Source organism: Pan troglodytes, chromosome 22, assembly GCF_028858775.2.
Source record: "Pan troglodytes isolate AG18354 chromosome 22, NHGRI_mPanTro3-v2.0_pri, whole genome shotgun sequence".
In the NCBI taxonomy this organism is placed as follows: Eukaryota; Metazoa; Chordata; class Mammalia; order Primates; family Hominidae; genus Pan; species Pan troglodytes.
This window is the reverse complement of record NC_072420.2, coordinates 5,872,975-5,889,783: the sequence shown is the minus strand read 5'-3', so window position 1 is coordinate 5,889,783 and position 16,809 is coordinate 5,872,975. Positions and strand designations below refer to the sequence as shown.

Here is a 16,809-nt window from a genome sequence, read left to right as displayed (position 1 = left end):
CCTCAATTTCAGTTAGTCTGATGCTTTCTCACGATTAGGACTAAAGTTACACATTTTGTCTAAGAATACCATAGAATTGACGTTTTGTCCTACTCAGTGCATCATATAAGAAGTTACATGAAGTTCATTTATCTTATTATTAGTAATGTTAACTTTGATCACTTGGCTAAGTTGACATCTCCACTTTGAAGTTACTATTCTATAATTATCTTGTGGGAAGATACTTTCATATTATGCAAATATGTTCTTTCCCAACATATATTCACCTCTAATCTTAGCATCCCTCCAAGGTTCTTTCTTGCAACAATTATTACTATGATATTTGCAAAGTGATGATTCTTATATTTTATGTCTCCTACACTTAATGAAATCTTACTGTAATAAAATATTACCCATTCTCAATCTTTGGTTTATTATTTATGTCAATATGGATTTTTTTTTTTTGAGATGGAGTCTTGTTTTGTCATCCAGGCTGGTGTGCAATGGTGCAATTTCCACTCACTGCACTTCCACCTTCCGGGATTCAAGCCATTCTCCTGCCTCAGCCTCCGGAGTAGCTGGGACTACAGGCATGTGCCACCATGCCCGGCTAATTTTTGTATTTTTAGTAGAGGCAGGGATTCACCACATTGGTCAGGCTGGTCTCAAACTCCTGACCTCAAGTGATCTGCCCACCTCTGCCTCCCAAAGTGCTGGGAATACAGGCATGAGCAACCGCACCCGGCCTGGATTAATTGAAAGTTTTCTTCTGTAGATTGTAATATATTACTATTGTTATTTATTTTATTGCCCAAATTTTCTCAAATTTGGCTACGGAAGTTTATTCAAAGTGGATCTGTTTCCCTTTCACATTTTCCCCATTTTGTGAGCATTTCCTTACTTTCTAACATGACAAAATATTTCAAACTAATCTTGTATTTTCCCTGCCCAATCCTGATATCAAATATGTCCCCAAGGAGCCTTGGTTCCTTTAATTGGAGAATGGTGTTCTCATTGTTACTGGGATGATGTTGTTTCTAGGCCCTTTTGTTAGATGAGCTAGAAAATATATGTATGTATACGCACACATTTATACACATCTGTACTTATTTATACAATTATCCATCTGTATGTATACTAAAAACAATGATTTCATGAAACTTTTGATCCCAATCCAACACTAGATAAAGACTATATAGGCCCATTTATTTGCAAATCAGCACATAAACATAGAAGAATTATTAACAATATAAGCTGTAGCTTATGCTAAATGTTGGTTGAAACAGACAATAAGTTATGGAGAACTTCAGAGGACACTAAGGTTGGATGGGATTTTGGAAGTTGTACAGGTCAATGCCACTCCATCTATTGGCTGAGTTTCACTAGGTTAATACATGAACAACAACAAAAATAACCTAGATCAGAAGTTAAAGATCATTTTATTGACTATCTGCCGTGTCTGTGCCATTGCAGTGTACTAGGTGCACTTACAAGTCCTCTACTTACAAACTGCTTTTCACAAAATATGAAACTCCAGGCAAAGGTTCAGACATACAACGTTTGTTTTTAAAATCTTTCTACAGCCTTGTATCCTTTTTCCTTTCCTGCCTTTTACCCTTTTTAAAATGTGTTATGAGTTTTATCTTAGACTAACATCATCTGTAATGTTGCTATACACCAGTATTCAGTTGCTGTGTTTGATGAATCATAAAATGGTGTAAAACTTCAATTAGTGTACTTTTAAAATAAAGTATCTATGAATGCATCCAGCAAAATGTTTATGATTTGAGTATTCACAAAATATTACTTTTCTCTGGATCTAACAATAATGTGAAAACCCAAAATGAATATAAAATATTCGCTAATAATAGATTTCAAAGTATTCTACAAGTATGAAAAATATATGATATTGTTACTTTCATATATGTAAAACATTAATAATTTTTGTCAACGTAAACATCATCTTTACACCTAAACTTGTATTAATTCAATTAAGAGTTAATATAGTATCCTAAAGTCATCAAATATTCAAAAATAGGATGTATTCTGACTTGGAATATACATAAAATTAACTATTTTCAGCTGAGCACAGTGGCTCATGCCTGTAATTCCAGCACTTTGGGAGGCTGAGGTAGGCAGATTGCTTGAGATCAGGAGTTTCAGACCAGCCTGGCCAACATGGTGAAACCCTGTCTCTACCAAAAATACAAGTTAGCCAGGCATGGTGGAACCTGCCTGTAATCCCAACTACTCTGAAGGCTGAGGCAGGAGAATCACTTGAACCCAGGAGGCAGAGGTTGCAGTGAGCCAAGATTGCGCCACTGCACTCCAGCCTGGGTGACAGAGTGAGGCTCCATATCAAAATAATAATAATAATACTAGTAATAATAATAATAACTATTTTCTGTGAGTCCAAAGATAAAATAGCATTACAGAATACCTAATAATCCTGAGTTTGGTTTTCTTGGTTTTATTTTTTCATTTAGTTTTGTTCACTTTGACCAGTGGGCTGGTGGTTCTTAGGTGCACCAAGGTTTTCATTTTTCAGTTCAAGATTTTAAAACCTTAATGTGGTAATTTCTCTAATTTTTTTGACATTTATGTCCCAGGTTGCAAGTTAAAATAAAATTCCCATTTTACTAAAGTCCTTGGTTTATTAATGATTTTATAATGACTTAATATATAATTTAATGAGTAATGAGGGGTACTACATTTCAGAAATCAACACTGAAGAACTTATTCATGGAACCAAACACCACCTGTTTCTCAAACACCTATTAAAATAAAAATACATATGAATAATTTTTAAAAATAAACACTAAAAATAAAGTGAAAATGAAAAAATATATATCCAGGTTTAAAAAAAAAACTACTTCAGTTAAACAATAAATCCTTTTTGGGGGGACTCAACTCTACTACAAAATTATTCGTTGTTCATTATAATCAATAATACAGGTAAAAGAATAAGTTTTTAAAAATGGAAAAATTGTAAAAAATAAAACGATATTAACAAATATTGGTATACTGGTGAAGGCCGGGCTCAGTGGCTGCTTTCCAAAGTGGTTACACCAGTCGGGCATGGTGGCACACACCTGTAATCTCAGCACTTCTGGAAGCTGAAGCAGGCAGATCACTTGAGCTCAGGAGTTTGACACAAACCTGGGCTACATGACAACACCCCATTTCTACCAAAAACTGTAAAAATCAGCTGCACATGATAGCATGCACCTGTAAGTCCCAGCTACTTAGGAGGCTGAGGTGAGAGGATCACTTGTGCCTGGAAGGTCACAGCTGCACTGGCCATGTTCATGTCACTGCACTCCAGCCTGGGCAACAGAGCAAGATTTTGTCTCAAAAAAAAAAAAAGTTGGTGACAATTGGAATAATTGGAACTCACATACATGACTGGTGGGAACGTAAAATGGTGTAATCAATTTGGGTGTTTTCTTGGCATTTGATTTTTTTAAAAAATCAAGACATTGTTTCCCTATGTTGCCCAGGGTTGTCCTGAACTCCCGAGCTAAGAAAATCCTCCAAACTCAGCGTCTCAAATATCTGAGATTAAAGGTGTGAGCCACTGTGCCTGACCAGTGTAACCACTTTGAAAAGCAACGTGGCAGTTTCTCAAAGACTAAATGTATAGTAATCACATAATGCAACAATTTCACTCCTGAGTGTAAATCCAAGAGAAATAAAAATATATGTTCACACTAAAACTTACGTACGAGTGTTCATAGCAGCCTGACTCATGATGGTGAATACGCAAAAACAACACAAATGTCCATCAACTAATGAATGGATAAACATAAACTATTACTCAGCTACAAAAGGAAAGAAATCCTGATACACACTATAACATGAAAGAAATTTGAAAACATTCTGCTAAGAGAAAAAAAAGCAAATTACAAAAGATCACACATTGTACAATTCTATTTCTATAAAAGGTCCAGATTAGGCAAAACTACAATGACAGAAAATAAATCAGTGGTTGCCTATGAACATGGGGTACATAGGAGGTAGCGGCTAAGAGGTGAGGGTTTCTCACTCATAAGTGGGTAACTCACAAGTGGGTAATCACTTCTAAGAAAGACTGTGGTGATGGATGCACAGCTTCTTGAATATTCTAAAAACCACTCAATTGTATACTTTCTTTTTATCTTTAGTTATTTAAAGACAGGGTCTCCTTTTGTCACCCATGCTGTAGTGCAGTGGTGCCATCTGGTCTCACTGCAACCTATGGCTTCTGGGCTCAAATGATCTTCCAGTCTCATGTCCCCCAAGTAGTTGGGACTACAGGCATGAGCCACCACACCCAGCTAATTTTTGTATTTTTGCTAGAGATGCTGTTTTGCCATGTTGCCCAGGCTAGTCGCAAACTCCTGAACACAAGCGATCCACCTGCCTCAGGTGCCCAAAGTCTTAGCGTTATAGGAATTAACCACTGCACCTGGCCTGAATTGTGTACTTTGATAAATGAATTGCATGATACGTTAATCATATTTCAGTAACGTTATTATTTTAAAAATGGCTGGGCATGGCGTGGTGACTCACGCCTCTGATCTCAGCACACTGGGAGGCCAAGGTGGGTGGATTGCCTGATTTCAGGAGTTCGAGACCAGTCTGGCCAACATACTGAAACCCTGTCTCTACTAAAAATACAAAAATATTAGCTGAGAGTGGTGACATGTGCCTGTAATTCCAGCTAGTCGGGAGGCTGAGGCAGGGGAGTTGCTTGAACCAGGGAGGTGGAGGTTGCAGTCAGCTGAGATCACACCACTGCATTCCAGCCTGCATGACAGAGTGAGAGTCCGTCTCCAAAAGAAAGAAAGAAAAAGAAAATGGGCATTGAACACAGGTGGCTCCCACCTACATATAATCCAAGCACTTTGGGAAGCTGAGGCAGAATGATCACTTGAGGCCGGGAGTCTGACAACATCCTGAGCAACACAGCAAGATCCCATCTGTACAGTAAAAAATAAAGAAGTTAGCTGGGCATAGGGGCAAATGTATGTAGTCCCAGCTACTTGGGAGGCTGAGGTGGGAGGACCGTTTGAGCTCGGGGTTTCAGGCTGCAGTGAACCATGATCATGCCACCGCACTGCAGCCTGGGTGACAGAACAAAACCCTGTCTCTAGAAAGAAAAAAAAGAAATCCAAGTTTTTATCACCTTCTGAGAGTAATCAACATTCAGGAGGAACAGAGAAGAACAAAAGACCACTGAATGGTTGAGGGTGGGTTGCTGGTTAGGTTCAGTGGCCAGCTGAGTAGTATCTGAAAAATTCATTAGTAAAATTATGGCACTAGGGGTGAGTCATGCAGTCGAAGGATGAATACTAAATCCAGTAAAAACATCCATGGTCTTTCTTTACATGAATTCCAGTGAAAAATTTCTAAGTGCCTAAAATAGCAAGTGGTCTGAAATGATGGCAGCAGTTTATTAAAGACTGAAAAAAGAGGCCAGGCACGGTGGCTCACACCTGTAATCCCAGCACTTTAGGAGTCCAGGGCCAGTGGATCACAAGGTCAGGAGTTGAAGACCAGCCTGTCCAACATGCTGAAACCCCGTATCTACAGAAAATACAAAGCTTAGCCGGGCATGGTGACATGTGCCTGTAGTCCCAGCTACTTCAGAGGCTGAGGCAAAAGAAATGCTTGAACCTGGGAGGCAGAAGTTGCTGTGAATTGAGATTGTGCCACTGCACTCGAGCCTGGTGACAGAGGAAGATGCTGTCTCAAAAAAAAAAAAAAAAAGAAAGAAAGAAATGGCATCTTCAAGAACCACAAGACAGTTCCACGCTGAAGAAGCTCTGATTCTGCATTTGCTGAACTACTGATTTGAGTTAGCCAGTATAACACTATCTTAGATAAAGTGTACAAACAACTCAATTTCATCTCCTCATTAATAACTGATTAGTCTAATATCAATTCTGATTTTTAAAAAGCTAATTAGATAAAGAATTAATTATAGAACCAATAAGAGGTTTGAATAGTTACAAGCTATTCAAAGGAGAATTCAAAAAACCACTCAGGTATGAGGCCATAAAGTATGATGAAATAAATTTCATTAATATATTTTAAAATAAACTGATTAGACAGGCAACAACACCTGGGCACGGGTCTCCTCACCTCCAGCAACACAAACCCAATCGCGCAGCTATGGGGTTGCAAAGGCTGCATAGTGACAAACAGACTGCTCTGAGCTGAGATTTCTTTACTTGTATCTGTATTCTGAGACCGGGTCTCACTCTGTCACTCTGGCTGCAATGCAGGGGTGCACTCATAGCTAACTGCAGCCGTGACCTCCTGGGCTCCGGGGATCCTCCTGCCTCACCCTCACCATAGCTATGGCTACAGATGAGCACCAAAACACCCAGCTAATTTTTTTTTTTTTTTTTTTTGTAGAAAGAGGAGCCTTGCTATGTTGCCCAAGCTGGCCTCAAACTCCCGCCCTCAAGAGATCTGCCCACCTCAACAACCTAAGTAACAGGTTCTACAGGAAAATACCACTATGCTGGGATAATTATATTTTATTAATTTTTATTTGCATAGACAGGAGGTCTAGCTGTGTTGCCCAGGGTGGTCTCAAACTCCTGGACTCAAACCATTCTCCCATCTCTGCCTCCCAAAGTGCTGAAGCTCTAGGCATAAGCCACTGCACCTGGCCGGACTTAAGATTTCTGTAATCTAGCATCCCATACTTCATATAATTGGGAAAAGCAGTAGTGGTATTTTTTAAAATTACTTAGTATTTCAACAAGAATCAACCATCTCTCACCATTGCCAGGGCCCTGGTCAGAACCACTATCATCTCCCACCTGGAGGTTGCCACAGCATGGCCTCCCTGCTTCTACCCAAATCTTCCCACAATCTTTCTCAACTCAGCTGCCATGGGATGCTTTTAAATCAGTAGACAGTTCGTGTCACCTCTCTGCTCAGAACCCTTCCGCATCTCCCATATCAGACAGAATAAAAACCAAAGCCCCAGCAATAGCCTCCCAGGGCTTACACAATCTGTACTGATCTGAGTCCAACAACTCCCTGGCCTCCTTCCCTACTTCTCTCCCTCTCTCTACTCCACAGACCTCTTTCCTGAGCTTCAGACACACCACGGAGTTCCCTCTTAGCATCTTTATTCTGTTGTTTCTGCCTACAATGCTCTTCCCTCAGTACCTTGGCCAGCTCCTTCCCCTCCTTCAAGTCTTTGCTCAATTTTCACTTAGGAGGCCAACCCTGACCACTCTATTTAATATTGCTATCTGTCCCTATTCCTGCCATGCTCACTCATTTCTTTTTTCTTTTTTTTTTTCTAAGATATAATCTCGCTGTGTCACTCAGACTGGGGTGCCATGGCACGATCACAATGCACTGAGACCTGGAGCTCCTAGGTCAAGAAATTGTCCTGCCTCAGGGCCTCTAGTAGCTAAGACTACAAGTGCATGCCACCACACCCGCTAATTTTTTTTTTCCATGTAGACAGGGTATCATTTTGTTGCCCAGGCTTATCGTGAACTCCTGGGCCAAAGCAACCATCCTGCCTCAGCCTCCTAAATAGCTGGAATTATAGGTGTGGGCCACCAATTCTGGCTTCATGTTCATTTCTTCTTGCTGCTGTTACAAACTACCCTACATTGAGTGGCTTAATACACCACAAATCTACAAAGCCACTCCTATTCTTTGGCTCATGGCCCCTAACTGCATCTTCAAAGCCAGAAGCAAAGCATATTCGAATCTCCCTCTGTGACCTGTGCTTCCATCATCAAATCTCCTTCAATTCGGACTCTCTTACTTCCCTCTTTCACTTATAAAGACCTCTTGTGATTGCTGGACACAGAGGCCGTGGCTCACAACCATAATCCCAACAGTTTAGGAGTTCAAAGCAGGAGAAACGCTTGAGGCCAAAACTTCAGGACCAGCCTGGGAAACACAGCGAGACCCCCTCAATTAAACAACAAAAAGAAATAAGAAAAAATTAGCTGGGCATGGTAGTATGCATCTGTAGTTTCAGCTACTTCAGAGGTTGTGGTGAAAGGATCGCTTTAGCCCCAGAGTTCAAGACCAGCCTCAGCAATATAACAAGATCCTATCTCTACAAAAAAAAATACAAAAATTAGCTGGGCATGGATGGTGTGCACCTGTAGTCCCAGATGCTTGGAAGGCTGAGGTGGGAGAATTGCTTGAGCACAGGTCGTTGAGGCTGCAGTTAGCTACAACACCATCACTGCACTCCAGATTGGGTGAAACAGAGACTCTGTGTTCAAAAGAAAACAAAAGAAATACACATTTGGTTTCTGCCCCTCATCCTGGCACAGAGCTTCTCAAGCTCTTATAAAGGCCTTGGTGATGAAGGTGATGGGGCATCTTCTGTTTCAATATTTGGTCTTAGTCCCAGGTTTCTAACACAAGAGCCTCTAAGACCTTTGGGATCACCATAGTAAGAATGCATTTGGTGATGTTACTGAGATGACTGGGTGACTGAAAGCTCCTAGACAGCTTCAGAAAAAGGGGTGGTTGTAGTCAGAAGAACAAACCATGTGACTAGAGGCTTGGAACTGTCAGCCTCACCCCCTGGGCTCCAGGAAGAAATAGTGGCCGAAGACTGACTTAATCACCAATGGTCAATGACTTCATCAATCATGCCTGCATAATGAAGCATTCATAAGCGCCCTCAACAACTGGAGTTGGAGAATGTCTGGGTTGCTGAACACAAGGGAGATACCAGGAAGGTAACATGCACAATAGAGGACATGGAAGTTCTGTACCCCTCTCGACATACCTTGCCCTGTGTGGTTTTATTTTTTTTTTTTGAGACAGAGTCTGGCTCTGTCTCCCAGCCTAGAGTGCCATGGCACAATCGTGGCTCACTGCGAACTATGCCTCCGTATCTCAAGCCCCATCCTCTCATCCTCTCACCTCAGCCTCCTGAGTAGCTAGAATTATAGGCACTGAGTAGCTATAACTATAGATAACTGTGCCTGGCTAATTTTTAGAAAAATCTTTTTGTAGAGATGCATTTTCACCTTGTTACCCAGGCTGGTCTTAATCTCCTGAGCACTTAAGCGATGCTCCCGCCTCAGTCTCCCAAGGTGCTGAAATTACAGGCATGAGCCACTGTGCCCAGCATGTACATCTCTTTCACTGGCTGTTTCTGAGATTTAGCCTTTGAAATGAACCAGTAAAAGAAAGTAAATTGGTGAGATGCAATGGTTCATGCCCATAATCCCAGCATTTTGTGAAGTTGAGGTGGGAGGATCACGTGAGCCCAGAAATTTGAGACCAGCCTGGGCAACATAACAAGACCCCATCTCTACAAAAAGTAAAAGAACATAGCCAGATATGCTGGTACAGGCCTATAATCTCAGCTATTTGGGAGGCTGAGGTGGGAGGATCACTTGAGCCCAGGAGTCCCATGCTACAGTGAGCTTTGATCACACTACTGCATTCCAGCCTGGCAACAGACTGAGACCCTGTATCTCAGAAAAAAAAGAAAACAATCTGTTTTTTCTGAGTTCTGCAATCTGTCCGAGCAAATGATTCCACCCACCAATGGGGGTCATGAAACCCTGTTTTCTAACTGGTTGGTCAAAACTACATGTAACAACCCAAGACTTGCAATTGGCATGTGGAGTGAGGGTAGACTCCTGGGACTGAGCTCCCATCCTGCGGGGTCTGCACTAACTCCAGGGAGTGTCAGGATGGAATTTTGGGATACCCAGTTGGGATCCAGATTGTCTGAAAATCAGTGTAGAAACTCCACATGCACATTTGGTCAGAGGTGTTTGACCGTAACTACTATTCACGAAAAAGGTCTACTCATTAGAACTAAAAATCACAAAATTGTAAGTTCTACAAAAACAAATCAACCTTATCTACCGCCCAGTCCTACCGAACTGCAGAATGTGAGAACAGAAGGTCTGACCATGGAGTCGAGAGCTGACAGGAATGTCACCACCATCCTGCTCTCCAAGGACTCCTCATCTTCAACAGACTCCTCATTTTCAATGGGCAGGGTGGAAACTGCAACTTGTGCCATGATCCTTGCGCAAGAAAAGTAGTAAGAAAATGAGTGGTAGAAATCCAGTGTCCTAAACTCACATCCAGAGCTGTGAGAGATTTTTACCGGCTGGATAGTTCACAGTTTTCTTAAATCAGGGGAAAAATAAGACTCAGAAACTAGGAATTCGTTTTGCCCAAAACTCTCATCAGATACAGAATCCATCCGCTAACTATCTAGTATTATTTCCATAAGTTAGATCAATTATCACTCCCAAAACAAATGCACATGGCACCCAGAATCTGTGCATTTCTCCCAAGTAAAAGAGGAGGTGGACGGGCGCAGTGTCTCATGCCTTTAACCCCAGCACTTTGGGAGGCCAAGGTGGGTGGATCACCTGAAGTCAGGAGTTCAAGACCAGCCTGGCCAACATGGTGATACCCTGTCTCTACTAAAAATAAAAAAAGTTAGCCAGGTGTGGTGGCATGTGCCTGTAGTCCCAGCTTCTTGGGAGGCTGAGGCAGGAGAATCACTTGAACCCAGGAGGCTGAGGTTGCAGTGAGCAGAGATCGCACCACTGCACCTCAGCCTGGACGACAGAGTGAGACTCTGTCTCACAAAAAAGGAGGGGAGGAAAGGAGGCAAGGCACTTTACAACCCAGTGATGGGCTACCACAACTCAACACAGCAAAGAGTTGCCAAGCTCCTTTTCTCCCCTGCACAACCCGACACAGAAGAGTTGGTGCAGTGGAATGAGGCTGGATGGAGAGAAGTTCCTCTTCTTTCTTTCCTTTTTTTTTTTTTTTTTTTTGAGATGGACTCTCGCTCTGTCACACAGGCTGGGGTGCAGTGGTGCAATCTCGGTCATTGTAACCTCTGCCTTATGGGTTTAATCAATTCTCTGCCTCAGCCTTCCGAATACCTGGGATTAGAGGCACCCCCCACCACACCGAGCTAATTTTTTTTTTTTTTTTTTTTTTAGTGGAGACTGGGTTTCACTATGTTGGCCAGGCTGGTCTTGAACTCCTGATCTTAGGTGATCTACCCACCTCGGCCTCCAAAAGTGCTAGGATTACAGGCATGAGCCGCTGTGCCCAGCCAAGAATTTCCTCTTCTTACTTAGAAAACAGATCACAGGGCATCAAGTAACACGTAAAATCCTTTATAATAAGCAGTATTATTTTTGGAAAACCTTTCCTAATATTTTGGTATCAGCAAAAAGCCTCAGATTAATTTCAAACACTATAAAAATACAATACATAAACAGAAAATATTAACTGTCAGCAGTGCTATAGAGAAATTGGAAGCTGTATGCATTGCTTTTTGGAACGTAAAATGGTACAGCCCACTGTGGAAAATGGTTTAGCAGCTCCTTAAAAATATGAAGCATAGAATTATATGATCCATCAACACCCTTTAAGCGTATATAACCAAAAGAACTGAGAGCAGGGACTCAAACAGGTATTTGTACACCCGATTAACAGCAGCATTATTCACAGTGGCCAAAAGGTAGCCCAAACCTAATGCCCATCAGTAGGTGAATAGATAAAGAAAATGTAATATATACACACACAGAGTATTATTCAGCCATAAAAAGAAAAATATCTGGCCAGATTCAGGGGCTTACACCTGTAATCCCAGTATTTTGGGAGGCCAAGGTGGGCAGGTCTCTTGAGCCCCATATTTTGAGACCAGACTGGACAACATGGCACATTTGGTTAGAAGTGTTTGACCATAACTACTATTCCAGAAAAAGATCTACTCATTAGAACTACAAATCATAAAATTATAAGTTCTACAAAAACAAATCAACCTTATCTACCACCCAGTTCTACCCAATTATATCATGTTAGAACAGAAGGTCTCACCATGGACTCGAGAGCTGATATGAGAAATGTCACCACCATCCTGCTCTCCACGGAATCATCTTCAACAGACTCCTCATCTTCAATGGACTCCTCATCTTCCATGGACTCCTCATCTTCCATGGGCAGGGTGGAAACTGCAATTTGTGCCATGATCCCTGTGCAAAAAAGTAGTAAGAAATTGAATGGTAGAAATGCAGTATCCTAAACTCACATCCAGAGCTGTGAGAGTTTCTCACCGGCTGCCAAACTGTTTTTTGGGTCAGAGAAAAAAATAAAACTTGGTAACCTGGTACTCGACTTGCCCCAAACTCTCATCAGATAGAGAATCTATCCTCTAACTTTCTATCTAGTATTATTTCCATGAAGTTACATCAATATCACTCCCAAAATAAATCCAGGTAGAAGACTAAATCCAAAGCTAGCAGAAGGAAAGAAATAATAAAGAGCATAATTAGAGCATAAATCAATAAAATAGAAGGTTGGAGAGCAGTAGAATGAAAAAATGTAGATTCTTTGAAAGATCAAGGCTTTCACTATATTGACTGAGCAAAAGATGGAAGACTAATTATTAAAATAATAAATGAAAGCAGAGCCATTACTACCAACTTTACAGAAATACAAAAGGATTACAGGAGTATACTGTGAACAACTGTCTAGCAACAAATTAGGTGCCCTGGATGAAATGGATGAATCGCTAGAAAGACACAAACTACCAAAGTGGCTCAAGAAGAAACAGAAAATCTGAATAGACCTATAACCTAGGAGATTGAATTACTAATCGAAAGCGATTAACAAAGAAAGATTTATGACCAAATAGCTGCATTAACTGGTGAGTCAACCGAACATTTAAAGAAGAATTAATACCATTTCTTCTCAAACTCTTCTGACAAAATATATGAAGAAGGAATACTTGCTAATTCATTTTTTGATAACAGCATTATCCTTATACCAAAGACGAAGAGAGCACAAAAGAGAGAAATACAGCACTATATCCCTTATGAATATATAAGCAAAAATCTCAGCAAAATACTAGCAATACTAGCAAAATACTAGCAGCAATACTGTATAATCAAACGACTGTAAACTATCACCCTTTGAGATTTATCCCCAAAATGCAAGGGTGGTTCAACATATAAAAAAATCAGTCAGTGTAATATGCTGTAACAGTAAAATGAATAAGCACGTGATTATTTCAATTGATGCAGAGAAAACATTGATGAAATACAACACCCTTCTATAATAAAAATACTCAATAAACTAGGCATAGAAGAGATCTTCTGCAACATGACAATGGGATGTACAAAAACCCAACAGTTAATATCATGATCAATGATGAAACACTGAAAGCTGTTTTCCTAACATCTAGAAGAAAAGGATGGTGCATTTGCCACTTGTATTCAACGTAGCACTGGCAGTTCTAGCCAGAGCAATTAGGCAAGACAAAGAAATAAAAGGCATCTAAATTAGAAATAAAAAATAGGTGTAAAATTGTATCTACACATGATCTTATGGGTATAAAGCTCCAAACAAAACACAAAACCGATTATAACTAATAAAAGAGGCAGGATGCAAACAAACATAGGCAAATGAGCTATATTTCTATATAGTTGTAAAGAACTATGAAAACATTTTAAAAATTCCATTTATAATGACATCAAAGAATACGTTATTCAGGCATAAATCTAACCATGGTGGTATACACAAAACATTGCTGCAAAAAAACTAAAGAGAGTGGAAATAAGTGGAAAGACATTCTGTGTTCACGGGTTGTAAGACAATATTGTTAAGATGACAATACCATCTAAAGTAATCTACAGATTCAATGCAATACCATCAAAATCCCAAAGGCATTTTTGCAGAAACAAAGAAACTCATTCTAAAATCATACAAAAATTCAAAGGATCTGACAGACAAAACAGTCTTGAAAAAGAACACTGGAAAACTCACGTTTTTCAGTTTCACAGCCTACTACAAATCTACAGTAATCAAGAGAGTGTGGTACTGGAATAAGACCAATAGACTTTCAGACCAATACAATAGAACAGATTTGAGATCCTACAAGTTAGTCCGCACATATATGGTCAATGACTGTTCAACAAGGTGGCCAAGTCTAGTCAAGAGAGGAAAGAACAGTCTCTTCAACAGCTGGATGTCAGTGCACAAGAGAGAAGTTAGACCCCTACCTTGCAGTATATACAAAAATTAATTCTAAATTAATAAAAGACTTAAATGTAAGGACTAAAAATATGTAATTCTTAGAAGAAAACACACGGTAAACATTTATGACCTTTGAGTTTTAAGTGTATTTTGAAATATGACCGAAAAGCACAGATAACAAAAGAAAATACACGAAAATTAGATTTAATCAAAATAAAAAACCCTTTATGCATCAAAGGATACTATCAAGGGAGTGAAAAGACAACCCATAATATGTGAGAAAATATGTATCTGATAAAATCAAAATGTGTATCTGATAAAAGCTTAATATCCCTCAACTCAACAACAGAATTTCTAAGATCCCAATTAAAAAACAGGCAAAGGACTTTAACAGACATTTCTCCAAAGAAGATACACAAATGTCTAAGAAGGAAAAGAAAAGATGCTAAACACCATTATTCATTAATAAAATGCAAGGCAAAACCCAAATGAGATGCCACTTTGCATCCACTAGTAAGGCTTTCATAACAACGACACAGAAAATCATATTGCTAAGGAGGTGGAGAAACCGGAGCCCTCATGAACTGGCTGCTAGGAAGAGAAAATGATGCACTTGCTGTGGAAAACAGTTTGGTGGTTCCTCAAAGAATCACACAGAGAAACAGGCGCCGCTGGCTTGCGGGTTCTCCTGGGCTGTCGCGGGACGTCCCGGAATCGCAGGCGTGCATTCCTTCCCGCCTGAGGGCCCGCCTGGCGGTGACTCCCGCCCCTCTCCTCCTCCGAAGAGAGATCGGGGCCGCCCCAGGGGCCGTCTGCAGCCACCGGGGATGGGGCTGAGGGTCCATTCCTGCCCCGGTGCAGCCGCCCCTGGGCAGACCGCCTGGCTTGGTCGCAGCCACGGCGACATCTAGCCCCGGTTCTGCGCGGCTGGGCGCGCCAGCCAGCTTGGGAGTCGCCCGGCGCCTGTAGCTGGGCGCCCAGGTGGTGGAGCATGCCCCGGGCGGCCTCTGGATCGCGGGTGCCCCTGGCCTGAGAGCCTGCCAGACCCTGCCCCGGCCCGGCTCCTCCTCTGTCAGAGCTCCAGATCTCTATCCAGGGGCCCTCTGCAGCCACCGGGGATGGGGCTGAGGGCCGGTTCCCGCCCCTGTGCAGCTGCTGCAGGACAGACCGCCTGGCTTGGCCACAGCCACAGGGACATTTGGCCCTGCTTCCGAGATGTGGGGAGTGTGGGCGGGCTCGGGAGTTGCCTGGAGGCTGCTGCCTGCACGCAGAAGGCGGCTGCAGCTGGGGTGCCCAGGCGGGCTGGAGGTGCATGGCCTGGTCGGCCTTGGGATCGCCAGCGCGCCCAGCCTGAGGGCCCCCAGGCCGTGCCTCCCGACCACTCCTCCACCTGAGGCAGATCGGAGCCATTTGTATGGGCACTCGGCAGTCACCTCGTGTGGGGTTGAGCGGTGGATTCTCAGTTCTCGCTCCTGTGCACCTGCTGCCGCAGGGCAGAATGCCTGGCTTGGCTGCAGCCACTGGGACACGTGGCCCTGCTTCTGTGATGCTAGGAGCGCGAGCGGGCTCGGGGGTTGCCAGGCAGCTGCTGCCTGCACACAGAGGGCGATGGCAGCTTGGGCGCCCAGATGGCGGAGCATGGTTTGGGTGGCCTCTGGAATGCGTGCGCGCCAGGCCTGAGGGTCACCCTGGTGGGGCCACATACCCCGGTCTTCCTCTGCTGGAGCCTGGAGCAGCTGGAATGGCCACTATTCCGTCACAGGGGATAGAGTTAAGTTTTCTTATCCCACCCATGCACACAAAAAGGTGACTATTCTGTGAGGTAATAAACGTGTTAATTGACTTCATTCATGCCACTCTGCATCCACAAGTAAGGCTTTCATAACAATGACACAGAAAATAAATGTTGCTAAGGAGGTGGAGAAGTTGGAGCCCTCATGATCTGGCCGCTAGGAATAGAAAATGATGCCCTTGCTGCGGAAAACAATTTGGTTGTTCCTCACAGAATGAGCATTGGGTGAAAAATGAAATCAAGATGGAAATGTAAAAAATTTCTTCGAACTGGATGACACAACCTATCAAGACCTCTGGGATACAGCAAAGGCACTGCTAAGAGCAAAGTTTGTAGTCCTAAAAACCTACATCAAAAAGTCTGAAAGAGCACAAACAGACAATCTAAGTTCACATCTCAGGGAACTAGAGAAGCAGGAACAAGCCAAACCCAATCCCAGCAAACACAGGAAATAACAAAGATCAGAGCAGAACTAAATGAAATTGACACAACAACAACAACAACAAATACAAAACATAAATAAAACAAAAAGTTGGCTATTTGAAAAGATAAATAAAATTGATAGACCATTAGCAAGATTAACCAAGGAAAGAAGAGAGAAAATCCAAATAACCTCACTAAGAAATGAAACAGGGGATATTACAACTGACACCACTGAAATATTAAAGATTATTCAAGGGTACTATGAACTCCTTTTGGCACATAAACTACAAAACATAGAAGAGTTGGATAAATTCCTGGAAAAATACAACTCTCCTAGCTTAAATCAGGAAGAATTAGATACCCCAAGCAGACCAATAAAGCAAGCAGCAAGATTGAAATGGTAATTTTAAAATTACCAGCAAAAAAAAGCGGAGGGCCAGACAGATTCACAGCAGAATTCTACCAGACATTCAAAGAATGTCTTCTTTCATTCAAGGAAGAGATGATACCAATCTTTTCATACTATTCCACAAGACAGAGAAAGAAGAAACCCTCCCTTATTCATTCTATGAAGCCAGCATCACCCTAATACCAAAACC

At 41.9% G+C, this 16,809-nt stretch overlaps 1 protein-coding gene and 1 pseudogene across 1 annotated transcript; both read right to left on the bottom strand.

Moving 5' to 3' along the window:
* The window catches only part of LOC129138339 (putative ankyrin repeat domain-containing protein 20A2), a 58,950-nt pseudogene extending 46,962 nt beyond the window's left edge, over positions 1 to 11,988 (bottom strand).
* A 2,573-nt stretch (positions 11,989 to 14,561) lies between these two features.
* LOC134809254 (uncharacterized) lies at positions 14,562 to 15,359 on the bottom strand. Its single transcript, XM_063803658.1, has one exon. It carries the CDS (start codon positions 15,307 to 15,309, stop codon positions 14,587 to 14,589), a length of 723 nt encoding a protein of 240 aa, XP_063659728.1. The 5' UTR covers positions 15,310 to 15,359; the 3' UTR covers positions 14,562 to 14,586.
* Positions 15,360 to 16,809: the final 1,450 nt, after the last annotated feature.